Source organism: Eleutherodactylus coqui, chromosome 1 (assembly GCF_035609145.1).
Source record: "Eleutherodactylus coqui strain aEleCoq1 chromosome 1, aEleCoq1.hap1, whole genome shotgun sequence".
In the NCBI taxonomy this organism is placed as follows: domain Eukaryota; kingdom Metazoa; phylum Chordata; class Amphibia; order Anura; family Eleutherodactylidae; genus Eleutherodactylus; species Eleutherodactylus coqui.
In genome coordinates, this window is record NC_089837.1 from 46113122 (window position 1) to 46129888 (window position 16767).

Genomic DNA, 16767 nt, shown 5'->3' on the forward strand with positions numbered 1-16767 from the left:
TGGTGTTTTTCTAGCACAGATCTCCAAATCTCCATGTATGCATAAAGGAATAACATTTTAGTTGTCTCCCATCGCCTGTAGGGGGAGCTTAGGAGTCTACTGCATACTATTTATACAGTACATTGAATTCCGTATTAGCACAGTATGCAGTAAACTCCCTCTAGTGGTGGCTGCAGTGGATCTATGCAGGAGGTTTGGAGCTCTGTATTAGAAAAATGGAGCTCCGACCTCTGTTAGATGAAGTATGAAACTAATCAGTTCAGGCTTTTACTATTTACGATATAAAAATGGAGTCCAAGGGTGGAGGAAAGTAAGTGGCCACACATGGTCTTACTGAAACCTGCTGAGATCTTCATTCCTACTTAACATTGGTGTTGGAAGTTTTTTTTTTACTCCCATTGTGGGAGTAAAGTGACATCAGATAAGTGAAATAATAAGTTACAAGTGTGGTCAACTAGGGTTCTACATCACGGGTGCAACTATAGGAGATGCTGTTACTCCCAGGCCCAGGAGATTAGGGGGCCCATAAGGACTATTTTCTCCATATACCCTGTTTCCTTGAAAATAAGACATACCCTGAAAATAAGACATAGCATGATTTTCCAGAATTTTTGAGGATGCAAAATGATTTTTCAGGCTTTTTGAGGATGTTTGAAATATAAGCCCTACTCCAAAATTAAGCCCTGCTATCAGTTAATTAAAAAATCAATTTAAATAGTGTCCAGGCAGCTATACATGTAAAAAGTTAAACCTTTTTGAACAAAAATTAATATAAGACACTGTCTTATTTTTGGGGAAACACGGTAGTTAGCCTAGTTGTATGATTAAAGCATTATAATTGGGGTCCTGTTACAGATTTTGCATTGGGGCCCAGAAGCTTCAAGTTACGCCTCTGCTCTAGATCCTGTATCCTCAGGATATGTCATCAGTATTGGTGTTGGTTCGAATCCCAGCACCACCACCACTGATCAACTGTTTACAAGAGCAGTCCCATTCAAGATATGGAGATGTGGTCTGTTCTTTCATGCTTGTTGTGAAGATTGAACATTCTATAGTCATTTTATGTTTCCTCTTGTAGTAGTACGCTCCGTGTATCCAGATGTGGGCGGTGCAGGAGGAGGGACGGACATCACTATCACAGGAGACTTCTTCATGGATCCTGCTGAAGTCAGTATTTCAGGTAAATTAATTCTTCAGCTCCTTTAACGACCGTTCTGTTTTTGACTTCACCCCGCGACAATGTTTTTTCCGTTTTCAGGTAGCCTCTATTTTTCTTAGGCCCACTAGGGAATCATTCTGCAACCACTGCTATAATAATTTCCAATGCAAATAATATAGTCATACGTAAACCCCTTCAAGACTAATCCTATTTATGCCTGTGCAGTGGCTGGCACTCGTAATTGCAGCCGCAGCTCTGAACACCAGGGTCGCAGTGGAAGCTGCTGCTCCGACCCCTTTGTAGTGGCCAGCACTCGTAATTGCAGGCGCAACTATGAACACTGGGGTCAGAGTGGAAGCCTCTGCTCCAACCCCTGTGCAGTGCCCAGTACTCCTAATTGCAGCTGCAGCGTTCATTGCTCTCAATTACGCACGCCAGCCACTACACAGGAGTCGGAGCAGCGGCTTCTGCTCCGACACCCGGGTTTATCCTAGCCCGCTTGTGCAGCCTCGAAACCCCCTTTAATGACCTGGCCAAACTTTGTAAATCTGGCATGTGTTGCTTTTACAGAACCAAGTGATCCTGATGTTATTTTTTTCATCATATATTGTACTTTATTTAGATTGTAAAAGTAGCCTGATACAATTTGTGTATATTTATTTAAAAATGCTTAAATTGAGGACAATTTTTAAAAATGTCATCTTTTTCAACTGCAGTATGTCAAATATGTACTGACACTCTACTAATTATTTAGCTATTATATTATATCTAATATATTATATATTTTTCCACTTGTTTATTTTATTTTGGAAGCACATTTAAAAAAATGTTGTGTTTTTGAGCATTTAGGAGATTTACTCATTTAATACCAATTTTTAAAATTTTGTTTTAGCTTAATTTTAATTTATTTTTTACTAACTTTTGATTCATGTACCTGGTATTTATGATTAATTCATGTAGTAACTAATTTATGTAATAAATTAAGCATGGCTACTTTACACACAACGGGATTGGTGCGGATTTTGTTATGGATCTGCAACAGACTTCATCCCTACATTTGAAAGGGTGAAATTGGCTACAGAATCGCTTCAAAAAATATTTTTTTTTATTTTTGTTTTTTCTTTTTCACTTTTAGCATAGCTGTAGGAAGGCTTGTGTTTTGCAGGATGAGTTGTATTTTTCAGTGTTACCATTTAATTAACCTTATGAGGGCTCAGTCAGACGGAGGTTTTAACGTGTAAATTTATGTGCCCAGAACGCAAACGCACAAAAAATTCGCATGATCGAAGCTGGCGGTACGCAGAACAAAACACACTTGGCTGCGTTTTTCCGCACATAAAGTGCGCTGCCCGCTATCCCCTGATGTGGCTGTGACAGCTGCAGCAGGGGATTCCTTGGATGTAAAACCCCTGGATGCTGTCACATCCAGGAAATTCACCTTTGGTCAGTGGGGTCGGTGGCAGTGTCCAGTGACAATGGGACTCTCCGCGGAGATGAAGAAATCCTCTGCCACAGCTGTCATAGCTGTAGCAGAGCATTGCAAACTTCTCCCATTGAATTCAATGGAGCCAGCACTACAGCCGGCTCCATTGAAAGCAATTGGCTGCCAGCAATCTCTGCAGTGATTTTCAAGGAAGGGCTTTAAATATAAGCCTTTCCCTGAAAAATCATCCCTAAAATGTGTAAAAAAATAAAAGAAAATATATACTCACCTCTCCGCAGCTGCCGGGGCTCAGGCTCATCCAGCCGGGTCTTCTTCTGCATTTAAAATCCTCGCCTACTGAAAGGGCTGTCTCTGATTGGCTGAGCACTGTAACCAATCAGAGGCAGCTCTCAGCTGTCATTCAATAGTTTATCTTTGTAGTAATAAAAAAAAAACTTTATTTAACATAATTTTCCCTTTATTTTTAATCCTCTATAGAGGATTTGAACTTGTGGTCTGGTCACTTATACAATATACAGTCACACTTTAATATTGCAGTATATTGTATTTCTACAGGTATTTTCTTAAGACGTGCCACACGCAGGGCTTAATAGGCCTAGGTAGAAATACATGGCATCTCTGGGGGACTTCACAAGGCCTCAGGCTACCATCACATCTGAACGACCTCCCACGATCTCATTGATGGGGGACCGTTCAAAAGACAGAGAGAGCTCCTTCCCTCCCTCTTTCAGACCACTTTACATGCCACTATCAGAATTGATAACCGCATCTAAATGGTTAACAGCTGTGATCAGTGTCCTCCTTCATCTTGCGGCCATGTGTCTAAGACAGTCAACAACCACCATGTACAGAGCAGGCATGGCTCATGGACCTGCCCTATATATTGCCTGCTACTGACATGTACGTTATTTTGCCTGAAGGGGATAAACTTTTCACTTATTTTAAATTTCTTATTCTTATACTAGGAAACGTCTGCAAGATCAAATCGCTGTCACCACAAGTCATTGTATGTAGTACCGCCCCTTACGGACAATATGTAGACGCTCCATATCCAGGTACTGCATAGTTTCTTTCTTCTTTTTTTTGTGAACATTATACACAAAAAACTAAATTAAGCTCGCTTGTGGCCTGGAGTATTTAAGGCAGGGGGGGGGGGGGATATCAAACCATAACAATTAGTGACAGCTATAGGTATAGCTACCATGTTTCCCCCAAAATAAACCCTACTCAGATTTTTTGGGATCCTCGGGGTGGGTCTTGAAATTTAAGCCCTACCCTGAAAATAAGCTCTAGCTATACTACATTAAAAAAAAGGAATACATTACCTAGCAGACGCAGTCAGGGTACCTCACACTGCTCTCTGGGGTCCGCGCTGTTCCCACAGTCCTAGTTGCTTGTACATCATCACTTCCTGGTGACAGTATTCATAAATCCTGCCTCCAGAAAGCAATGACTGTGATAGGTTCTTGAGTGGCGCTCTCAGCCAATCGATGCAGCGCTCGATGAACCAATCACGGCCATCTCATTGGTTCACCCATTGATTGGCTGAGCGGCCGCACTTGAAGAACCAATCAACAGCCATTGCGTTGTGCAGGTGAAATATTTAAAGTGGCTCAGCCGTGGCTAACCAATTCATAAATCCCGCCTTCAAAATGCGATGGCTGTTGATTTGCTCCTTCAGCATGGCAGCTCTGCCAATCAATGCAGCACTGGATGAACTAATGCGATGGCTGTGATTGGTTCTTGAGCGTTGCACTCAGACAATCGATGCAGCACTTGATAAACCAATCACAGCCATTGCTCCTGGAGGCAGGATTTATGAATCCTATCACGAGGAAGTGATGTTGTACGAGCGGCTAGGACTCAAGAACAGCGCGCACCTCCAGAAAGTGGATGTGGACCAAGCCTGCTAAGTAAGTAAAATAAGAGCTAGCATCTCATTTGGGGTAAAAAGTAACATAAGACAGGGTCCTATTTTGGGGGAAACACAGTACAGAGGGTGCAGAGAGAGCAGTTGCACCTCAGTAGTATTGAGTGAACATTTGAAATATTGGTTTGGCTGGTTCGCCAAACTTCAACAAAACAAGTCAGGCCAAATTAGTTTCAACTGAACCAGAGCTTCACCAATACCCCTAAAACTGATGTATAACACTAAGAGCCATGAAGCTCCTCTTCTTCCTCCTCTCCTTCTGTTCTTCCTACTCCTCCTCCTTCTTCTCCTCTTCCTTCTCTTATTCTTCCCCCTCTTCTTTATCCTCTCCCTGCTTTTCTTCCATCTCCTCTTTCTCTTCTTTCTCCTCTTCCTCATCCTTTTCGTCCTCCTCTTCCTCCTTCTCCTCTCAAATTTGACCAAGGACAACATCTGCATGGAGTTTGTATGAATGTTTGTAGAAACCTACACAAGCATCCTTGCAGATGTTGTCCTTGGTCAGTTTTGAATTCAGGATGGAGGAGGATTATGTAACAAAGTTTGACCCACAACAGGGTTACATTGTTTTGGTTAACTCCACACTACATCTGAGCCCTGGTACCTTAGGGGGTACAAAGTCCCCACTGCTACATAAGAAGACCCCATATGGTAGATGAGAACTTCTTACACATTTTGTATTGGGGCCCAGGAGCTTCAAGTTACGCCACTGGGGACAATAGTGAAATAGAAATTAATGTCTCATGACATATGAGCTTACAACCCATGGGAGATAAGCAGAATCACATATGCAGGGATGTAACTATTGATCCCCATAGCAAAACTTCGAATTGAGCCCCACTAGTTAATTAGTAATCTTCCTTTTCTCAAGCCTGGTTTAATTGCTTGCTGTTCATTATCATCACACCCTTGCTTAATTAAAATCAGATTGGCTGCTATGAATAAGCACTAATTCAGCAGTGAGTTAATGCATAGAGGGGCGACAAGCAGAGCTGTGAGGTAAAGCATGGAGGGCAAAGCAGCATTTCCATGGTGTCAAGAATTGTGCACTATATTACCCTCTATCATTGCAGGATTGTGATTGCATTAACTCAGGATATTCTGTGTCGTACTGCAGGTAACAGAGGACTTCTGTATGAGATGTGGGTTGGATCCCAAGCTCCAGATACGGACAAGCTATCACTCCAACAACGCTCGGTGGTGCTCACTGCAAGTTCCCCAGCGGATGGCGTCTTAGCTCCAGGGCAGCCTTTCAGGTATCCGAAAACTAGAACAGATCCTGACATTATCACATAAAAGTAACTCAAAGAGGTGGAGTCGGAGCTGGTAGGCGCAATATGGAAGGGCTCAGGTAGTGGAGGAATGTACGAAGGGCCTAATGTAAGTTACTGTAGTGCCTAAAGGGTTATTCTTTTAGCCATGATGAATCCAGAGGAAGTGACAAACCCTAACGGGGCACTCATCAATTTGCCCCCAAAAAAGACCAAAAATTCTCTCCTGCAACCTGGTGGCCATCAGCATAAATAACCACTCAACTGAGTTTTTTATGTCTTTACTTAACTAAACCTCTCTTGGAATGATTAGACCGCATCCTCACTTCAAAGCTTTTACAGTAAAGAAGCCTTTTCAAAACTGAGGAATAAACCTTTTCTGCCCCAGTTGGAGTTTTGGCCTTCCTGTAATGCAGGGCATCCTGGGAGTTTGAACATCTGTATGAGACGGCCCGTTAGTTATTAGTAAATGTGTCTACAGATAGATGTCTTATACAGTTTGCCTTATATATACAGAGCGAGGTTAAGTGGATTCTTTGTATCTCCGGAGACCAACAACTACACGTTCTGGATACAGTCAGACTGTGAAGCTCAGCTCTTCATAAGCCAATCGCAAGAGCATGACGCTAAGGTAAGATGGAAGCGGATGGATGTTACTACATTTTGCTGCCAACCGGTGATGTCACCAAATCTGGTACACAAATAAAAACGGTATGTTATTGTTTACACCAGTTTACCTGCAGAACTAATGTATATAAAGAGTTGAAACATTTTGTATATGAATTACATTACTTAATCTGAGGGTGCGTTCACACGAGCGTAGGCGTATTTACGTTCGCACGTGCGCAGCGTTTAATCGCTGGAAAGAACGTTTTTCGGCGATCATGACCAGAGCTAGAAAGCGTATTATCGTTTGTTCCTACTTTGCAAACTATCTTTTCGGCCATCGAAGTTGCGTTGGCGCGTATTTCGGTCGCATATGTTCCGGTTTTTTTCGGGTTGCCGTTTTTACGCGCCGTAAAATCGCCCGTGCGAACGAATACATTGGAAACCAACGCCTCAGATGGTCACGTTTATACGATTTGGTGCAAAAACGCGCCGTTTATGCGCTCGTGTGAACGCACCCTTATACTGATGCAAAGTTATAGTTTTTATTCTATTCAAGAGCTGCATTCACTATTATGCTGTCTTCAGAGCTGAAATCTTCCAGCATCCCTAGCTTATTCAGCATAAACCGAGCATATTCTGGTGATTTGTAAAAGCGATATGACTCAGGATCAGTACATGATAACTAATACATATACACAGTGACTCCACCAGCAGAATAGTGAGTGCAGCTCTGTAGTATAACACAGAATGTAACTCAGGATCAGTACAGGATAAGTAATGTATGTACACAGTGACTCCACCAGCAGAATAGTGAGTGCAGCTCTGCAGTATAACACAGAATATAACTCAGGAGCAGTGCAGGATAAGTAATGTATGTACACAGTGACTCCACCAGCAGAATAGTGAGTGCAGCTCTGGAGTATAATACAGGATGTAACTCAGGATCAGTACAGAATTAGTAATGTATGTACACAGTGACTCCACCAGCGGAATGGTGAGTGCAGCTCTGGGGTATAATACAGAATGTAACTCAGGAGCAGTACAGGATAAGTAATGTATGTACACAGTGACCCCACCAGCAGAATAGTGAATGCAGATCTGCAGTATAATACAGGATGTAACTCAGTAGCAGTTCAGGATAAGTCATGTATGTACACAGTGACTCCACCAGCAGAATAGTGAGTGCAGCTCTGGAGTATAATACAGTACTACTGAAGGAAAAATATAAAAACAAATGATTACTGAAAATGGCAATATACTGAAAGATGCAGGAGGGCAGATATCTGCACCACCTCAGCATGCAGGCAGCCGTTTGCCAAATGAGGGAGCAAATTATACCTGTGAGACAGCCACTCACACAACCTCTTAATATAGAGGGGGGGGGGTGGCTGCTTAGTGTATACTACTACACAGAGTAGTAAAAACAGTGTGTCTGACCTTCTGGTACATGTAGTGTACCATGCAGGCTAGAAACCTATTAGTGATGCCATATATAAATCCAGTGGGCTGCCCTACACCTTGAAAGCAAAACACATTGGCACTGACACCCTGGGCTTCCCCGGCGTTTAAAAGCTGCACTGCATGTGAATAATAAATGTGAGGTATTAGATGAATTTTGGCCAAACTACTTAAGCTCACAAGCCAACGTCAAGGCTCCTCGCTTATTGTGAGTCCCTACAGGTGGTTCATGTGTCTTCCCCCTTGTATCTGTTAATATATGGTAGTTTTCAGGGATCGTTTGTTTTTATATTTTTCCTTCAGTGATACTTTATTTATATGAGTGTAGGGACTTAGCCAAAACAATAAGAGACGCTATAAACTAATATTTGTCTTCCCATCTTTAAAGTTGACAGAGCACACATTTCCAATGATATTGGTGGCTTTACATGACTCCAGCTAATATGTGACATACTGCAGCACTTGGTTATCTCAGGCAGCTCAAAAATGGAAACTTCAATTCACGAAGCTCGTTTTGGTCACCACGAGTGTCTGACATGATTTGTACTAAATCACAGTAAAGCCAGTGTGCCTTCAGTGTGTCGTCCAGCAGCAGAAAAGGCCCATTGGAAACTGGAACCGTAAGGGACAACATGTAGGGGTTAATGACTGGGTTAGCGGTCCATCAGAGTCTGCCTGTGCAGATATAAACGTACACCACTATGCCACAGCTGGGCATAAAAACATTTTTTTATCATAGATGCACAGAAAATACACAAAGTTAAAGTTGAAACATTTTGCTGAATTTAGGAAAAAAATCCACGACCGTGGCTAATATTTTCTCATGTCTATTGGATGATAGGTAGAAATTGCCTCCATACCACATGGCATCACCACATGGACTGAGCACTGGGAACTGGACTGGGATATACACTGGAAGCAGAAATCCTCCAAAATGGAACTAGTCCAAGGAAAAAAATATTACATTGAAATGTTACAACATGGAGCAGGACCAAACTCCAGCATGAAAATGGGGGTCCAGATCCACAACACATGGCTGAATCCAGAAGTTGTAAATATGTACCAGAGAGAGAAACATCAGATAGTGGCAACATCGGCCTGGATTCCCGATATTCAGGTAAGAGCCGGAATTCTCACATGCATTATATTACAGTGAACATATATACTATAAGACATACGCTTAATCATATCTTGCATGAAGGAGGTTTAATGCAAACACAGAGGTTGAATATTTAAAATACAGGCTGGGATATATAACTGCAGTTACACTGCCTGAGAAATATTACAATTACAAAATACAGCCCAAATCCAAAACAGCGTAACATGCTCTTTTTTATTTAAAGTCATCTGACTTAGTAGAAAACTGACTCTCCAGCAAATTTTTATTAGTAACACTTTCCCAACCTTTTATTACCCCTGTCCCAACCTTTTTGAGATGCCTCTGCCAACAATTTCTAAATTAATTCATTTAAAAAAAAGTCTCACTTCCAACCTTTGATATGTCTGCTTTGTTCTGTTGTGAATAAAATATGGTTATGTGAGACTTCTAAATCACTGCATTTTTAAAAACATTTAGTGACCTTTTACATATGTACATATGTACAAGAATATAACTACTATAATACTGCCTCCTATGTACAAGAATATAACTACTATAATACTGCCCCCTATGAACAAGAATATAACTACTATAATACTGCCTCCTATGTACAGGAATATAACTACTATAATACTGCCTCCTATGTACAAGAATATAAATACTATAATACTGCCCCCTATGAACAAGAATAGAACTACTATAATACTGCCTCCTATGTACAGGAATATAACTACTATAATACTGCCCCCTATGTACCAGAATAGAACTACTATAATACTGCCTCCTATGTACAAGAATATAACTACTATAATACTGCCTCCTAGGTACAAGAATATAACTACTATAATACTGCACCCTATGTACAAGAATATAACTACTATAATAATGCCCCCCTATGTACAAAAATATAACTACTATAATACTGTCCCCTACGTACAAGAATATAACTGCTATAATAATGCCTCCTATGTACAAGAATATAACTACTATAATACTGCTCCTATGTACAAAAATATAACTACTATAATATTGCCCCCCTATGTACAAGAATATAACTACTATAATACTGCTCCTATGTACAAGAATATAACTACTATAATACTGTCCCCCTATGTACAAGAATATAGCTACTATAATACTTCCCACTTTATATACCAATATAACAACTGTAATACTGCCTCCTATGTACGAGAATATAACTACTGTAATACTTCTCCCTATGTACAAGAATATGGCTACTATAATACTGCCCCCTATGTACAAGAATATAACTACTATAATATTGCCTCCTATGTACAAGAATATAACTACTATAATACTGCTCCCTATGTACAAGAGTATAACTACTATAATACTGCTCCTATGTACCAGAATATAACTAGTATAAAACCGCCCCCTGTGCACAAGAATATAACTACTAAAATACAGCCTCCTATGTACAAGAATATAGCTACTTTAATTCTGCTCCTATGTACAAGAATATAATTACTATAATACTGCCCCCTATGTACAAGAATATAACTACTATATTACTGTCCCCTATGTAAAAGAATATAACTACTATAATACTGCCCCCTATGTACAAGAATATAACTACTCTAATACTGTTGCACTATGTACAAGAATATAACTACTATAATACTGCTCCCTATGTACAAGAATATAACTACTATAATACTGTCCCCTATGTAAAAGAATATAACTACAATAATACTGCCCCCTGTGCACAAGAATATAACTACTATAATACTGTCCCCTATGTACAAGAATATAACTACTATAATACTGCTCCTATGTACAAGAGTATAACTACTATAATACTGCCCCCTATGTAAAAGAATATAACTACTATAATACTGCCCCCTGTGTACAAGAATATAACTAATATAATACTGTCCCCTGTGTACAAGAATGTAACTACTATAATACTGCCCTCTGTGTACAAGAATATAACTACTATAATACTGCTCCCTATGTACAAGACTATAACTACTATAATACTGTCCCCTATGTGAAAGAATATAACTACTATAATATTGCTCCTATGTACAAGAATAAACCTACTATAATACTACCCCCCCTATGTACAAGAATATAACTACTATAATACTGCCCTCTATGTACAAGTATATAACTACTATAATACTGTCCCTATGTACAAGAATATACTAGAATACTGTCCCCTATGTAAAAAAATATAACTATTGTAATACTGCCCCCTATGTACAAGAATATAACTACTATAATACTGCCTCCTGTGTACAAGAATATAACTACTATAATACTGCTCCCTATGTACAAGAATATAACTACTATAATACTGCCCCCTATATACAAGAATATAACTACTATAATACTGCCCCCTATGTACAAGAATATAACTACTATAATACTGCCCCCTATATACAAGAATATAACTACTATAATACTGCCCCCTATGTACAAGAATATAACTACTATAATACTGCCCCCTATGTACAAGAATATAACTACTATAATACTGCCCCCTATGTACAAGAATATAACTACTATAATACTGCTCCCTATGTACAGGAATATAACTACTATAATACTGCCCTCTATGTACAAGAATATAACTACTATATTACTGCCCCCTATGTACAGGAATATAACTACTATAATACTGCTCCCTATAATGAAGCCATTGTTTTGCTCTTCAGAAGTTGACATTTGATGGCTTAGGACCAATCCGGTTCTGTTGGGGAAACACATCCAGTCAAGTTATTTATACAAATAGCTCAGCTGACGAAGTGAGTAGAAGCATTAATAGACCAATCAGTTGTTTCCTTCTCTGAAGGACCATTATTGATCAGTAGACCTCCACCTTCTGTTCCTGGTCCATTAGATCCAGGCCGTCATAGAGGACATGATCTCAGTGCACTGTGATTCAGATGTGTCTTCGAAGGATTTATTGCTGTACCTTGGTTTTGAAGATGGTGAGAGTTGGGCAGTGAGAGGTGTCCTATGTGGTCCATGACTTTGCATCCATTTTTCTGATGCATTTTTCTGGTGCCTTTCAGGCATGAATATAACTAATACAGAAGGAGAGAGGTCTGCATGGGCGGAGCCATATTGTGGGAGGTACAGTGTCTTCATGCCTAAGTATATTCTGAAAGGTCCTCAATCAACACCAGCCAGCTATGAATTGAACATTTACCACTATGTAAGTATACTCGAGGATTATTTTTTTAAAGGGATTGTTTGGTTGTAAGCTCTTGATGACCTTTCCGTAAAATAGGTCATCAACGGTATATCAGTGAGGAGTAGGGTGCCACTCCAAACATGGCCACTGCAGCTCAGAGCCCCAGCATGCCAACCCAATCAGCTAATCAACAGGGACACGGGTGGCAGACCTTTACTGATCTACGATTGATATCCTATCCGGAGGATAGACCATCAGTGGTTTACAGCTGGACAACCCTTCTAAGACTTAATGTTGACCTGATTCCAAGGATCTCCGTTGGTGAAGATATTAACCTGCTGATAACTGCTGCATTTATGGGTGTACATCGCAGCCTCATTTAGGCAGAGGCATCTTCAAAGATGTTGAGCTTTGCAACTTGAAGGACCAAAGGACATTTGAAGTGTTCAAGTGTCCCTAGTCATTAGTTGGCTTTTCAGCTCAGACACCCACCAAGAAAAACTTTTGTAACTTAATTCTCAATAATGCCTAGAACCCTTATAATACTTTGCTTTATTTTGTACTGATTGGTAGGTATATCACATCTTGAATCCACAGCTGCATTCAGAATTCTGCTAACTTCGTGTTAGCCTTATTTGCCAGTCCAACTCTTTCTGGTACATCAGTAAGTGGTGGACTGGCAAACATAAATTTAACAATGAGTAAAATGGAGACAAAAGTGTTTTAGTCTACTACATTGTCAGAATAGTTAGAGATTGGTGGTCAATACCTGCTACTCACTTTTCATCCAGGGTAAACCAGCATTAATATGTAAGTGCGAAGTTCGTTGTCTCTAGCCACCAAGAACCAGCAAGTATTCACCCTGGAAGAGGCCTGGACAATGTACTGAATCTTTGACCAAGGAAAGCCTTGCTACTGTTATGCCTTTTCGTTATGGACTAGCTGTCATGTATTGTATGTAGCCATCACTTTATATGTGGTCACGGTTGCCTATTTCATTCTTTGAGAGCATTCATGGGCCATTGAATAGATTCTCTTGACTTTTCTCTGACAGGTATGTTTTGGATATAAAGGATATCTGGATGACTACTTGTTGGTCTCATTGACATACAATAACAGTTTTCTAAATATGGTGATGAAAAATCTTATCTGTCAATGGAAGTTTAATGAAAACAGCCCAGAAAGGTAAGAAGTCACCGGTAAAAAGAAACAAAAAAACATTTAAATCATAAAACTTAAAAGTTATCACGAAAGAAACAAAAAGTTGCAGAGTTTTATAATTCATGCATTCATTCATATTATTGTTATTTTAGTGGAATTCTAAAATTATGGCCCAAGCCTAGATCTTTCGGATTTCAATATGGGCCCCCACCATTGCGTATTCGTGCCATCTAGGTTGATCTCTAAGTTTACTACTTTAACGTGGTCCGTCTCTACTGTACTTGAGTTTTGGGCACTCCCATTTGAGTAGACCTAAGGGATAAAAAAACTGTAGTTGCACCCAGGCCTGAAGTCATGTAAAGGACCAAAGTCCCCTTTGCAACATAAAGGGATACCCGAAGTACAAAAGGCATATAATGGTTGGGAAGCCCTCGTACACATTTTGTATCAGAACCCAAGATCTTCAAGCTACTGTACTCCTCAGGCCACCGCCCAAATCAATAGGTATTTTAGCACTTGAACCCTTCTTTCCCAAGAGCTTTTAAAGCTTAAAAAGCCCCCTCTTCTAGTAATATGGGTTTGGTTCTTGGTTCTTTGGCAGCCTGTTACTTTACTGGTGGTTCACGGCCTGGAAGAGGTGAGCTGAGCAGAGTTAAGACGTTGGCAACAGTCTTCATAAGAATAGCTTATCAGATGATCACAATGTCGTAGTAATAATCAGCAAGGCTATGAGAACAGTTTGGAAAGACAGTCCCGAGAGGAACAAAACTGGAACTAGGTAAACTGAAGTTAGTCAGGATACTCATATAATGTTTAAGCTTTCAGTGTGTTCTTAAGTAGGCCCTAAAAGGAAGCAAGAGGTCTTCTACAGGAGGCAACACTAACCATCACCGTTATGGGCAAGTTTAAGGACAAAATAACACCTATTAATGGTAACAGGTGAAAGTGTAACACAATTCTTCACAGATGGAAAACAGCAGCTACTGGTGGTCAATTCCTGGAAAAACAATGGACTTCTCATATATCTTCAGGATATTGGTGCAAAATGGTTCTACGAAAAAACTCTGTGAAAGTAATTGGACAAAACTGTATTCATCTGGCTAGGTAGTTAACGGAGGTCAAGTCAGAAGTGGGGGGACAAAATCATAGTCAGATAAGATAGGGTTGGCAACAATCATATAGTGCAAATGGGACTAAAATTGGGTTACTGGGCAGAAAATAGGGAACAGTAGGGCAAACACAATACCAGAAAGATAGGTAAAAGAATAATCATGAACAATCTGAGTCAGATGCTACAGGCCAAAATTAACAAAATGGGTGCCGGTAACAGATTTAAACAAGGCCAGCCTAAGCATGATTGGTCAAGCAGCTGTAATCACTGTCCATGCTTGCTCCACCAGACAACCCACCTGGCCCCATGCTTATTGAGCAATGCAGAAATATGGACAGAAAAGTTCCTTATACTATAGCTGTAAAATGTTTTACAGATGGAATTATGGCTGTACTAATCTCTGGGTGTGCCTGCAAGATTCCTTGTCGGACGTACATAGAAAATCATCCATATATGTGGATCAGATTCTCCTGCTGCAGACAGAAAATGAAATGAAGCGTTGGTACTTTATTGATGAAGTCATTATCACAAATAGAAGCACAACAGGTATATCTGTTCCATCCACATTTCCTTAGGAAACTTAGTCATATTCATCCTCTTATACTTAGGATAATTAATCAATATGTTAACGACAATCAAAATTAATATAGCTAATAGTACAGACATAGCAATTTAGTTTGTAATCTGTTTCTTTTGTACACCTTGTTCAGTGCAGGAGTTGAGATAAAGTCATTTTCACGAGTCTATTGTAACACATGCGATATGGACATGTTGCAGATGAAATTGATCAGTATGTCATCATTACTCAATCTCTATATGCCTCTATATTTCTTTTCATTGGTTTAATTTTCTACTGGCCAAATATGGATCAAATGCGGTTGAGGGCTTCTACACAGGGCTAATGCGCATGTCAGAGCTGGAAGCCTTCAGTAGACCCCAAGTGGCCATGATAATCCATGTCATCGCAAGGGCTGATGGGTCAACAAAGAACCCCTCTCAGCTAATAGATTTGCTTCCAAGGCCAGCATTGACTGTGGAATCTAAGTGGTTAAAATGCCAAAATTAGCGCTAGCTCCCCAGCCAGGTATCTATCGAAGGCGAGCTTGGGAGCTAAACCAATAACCAACCATGTACATATACATTAAGTGGTTGTTAAGGGGTTAAATTATACAAAGATCTTTGTTTAGTTTACCGTATAGATCCCAAACAAGCGTTGCCTGGAGGTCATCATCTCATCAGCGCAACTATTACTGGAAGTTACCCATCTTACAATCTGACTACCCTGGTGGCCAATTGTGGTATCAACCTTCCACTTATAGAATTATGGTAAGGTGATCTGATTCTGTTTTTTTTGTTATGGTTGACATTTCTTCCCTGGTAGTAAATTAGATCTTCTGTTAAATACAGTGGGGTTTTAATACAATCCGGTGGAGATCATCACCATGTGCAAATGCCAAGAATAGATGGAGAAGATATAATTCTAGACGTTATGAGGTTACAAGCAGCAAGTCCACCCATTGGGGGCACGTTTTCTGTTAATTTATCTGGCACTATAATACCAGGTAAGAGTTGGCATACTTTTTGCTAGGCTGGGTATTACAGGACCCTCAATATACAGTCTAAGAATCGGAGTGTGAAAATGGCCAACTTTGACCACATGGTTGATTTACAGAGGGTTCTACCTATGGACTTCCCGAAGAATCTAAAGGTAGACCTTCTGTAATTAGATCACCTATTAAGAGCCGTCATAACATTAAGGCTGCCTGTCCACAGGCAATGATCATGCTCTGCAGAGCTTTCCATAGGGTTGCTATGGTAAGCACAGCGCTGGCGTCCATGAACGGAGAATCATAGCGAATCTCCACTCACGGGATTTAAATTGCGGCATGCTGGGATTGCCATAATTCTCTGAGGTGAGCCTATTTATCAGATAGGCTCATCTTGGAGACACTGTCAGGGCTCCCCCACAGTGGAATATCGCTAGCGATATTCCGCCTCGGCCGTGGACAGGGGGCCTAAGACATTGACTGGTGACATTAAGACATTCCCCCAAACCATTCAATGAACAAACAATCTTGGATTCCAATCAGATGTTTTTTCTCTGCTCTTTGGTGAAGAGAGATCACACAGAGACCTACTTGCAGAACCTCTATAGAGGTGGTAGAATAGACAACGTTATATTTCGCAACAAATTTTAACACAGAGGTCAGCCCAAGGCACCCACTTGTTTAGTTCCTTGGGCCATCATCACTTAAGAGGAGCATCTTGCCTGTCCTTTATTTAATTAGTGGTGTGAAGGTTATTCGGTAATGCACTCATCATGGCACCCTGTTGAGAAGAGGTCTTGGGTGGCACTTGCTGAGGT

At 40.3% G+C, this 16767-nt stretch overlaps 1 protein-coding gene across 1 annotated transcript in view; it reads left to right on the plus strand.

Moving 5' to 3' along the window:
• PKHD1 (PKHD1 ciliary IPT domain containing fibrocystin/polyductin) overlaps nucleotides 1-16767 on the plus strand; it is a 483679-nt gene that overhangs the window by 24365 nt on the left and 442547 nt on the right. The window contains exons 11-22 of the mRNA XM_066594190.1: nucleotides 1079-1180; nucleotides 3569-3658; nucleotides 5648-5786; nucleotides 6318-6432; nucleotides 8710-8985; nucleotides 11649-11738; nucleotides 11834-11924; nucleotides 12009-12151; nucleotides 13185-13315; nucleotides 14779-14948; nucleotides 15590-15728; nucleotides 15810-15964. Of these exons, the coding sequence (XP_066450287.1) occupies nucleotides 1079-1180; nucleotides 3569-3658; nucleotides 5648-5786; nucleotides 6318-6432; nucleotides 8710-8985; nucleotides 11649-11738; nucleotides 11834-11924; nucleotides 12009-12151; nucleotides 13185-13315; nucleotides 14779-14948; nucleotides 15590-15728; nucleotides 15810-15964 (1641 nt within the window). The remainder of the gene's footprint in view (nucleotides 1-1078; nucleotides 1181-3568; nucleotides 3659-5647; nucleotides 5787-6317; nucleotides 6433-8709; nucleotides 8986-11648; nucleotides 11739-11833; nucleotides 11925-12008; nucleotides 12152-13184; nucleotides 13316-14778; nucleotides 14949-15589; nucleotides 15729-15809; nucleotides 15965-16767) is intronic.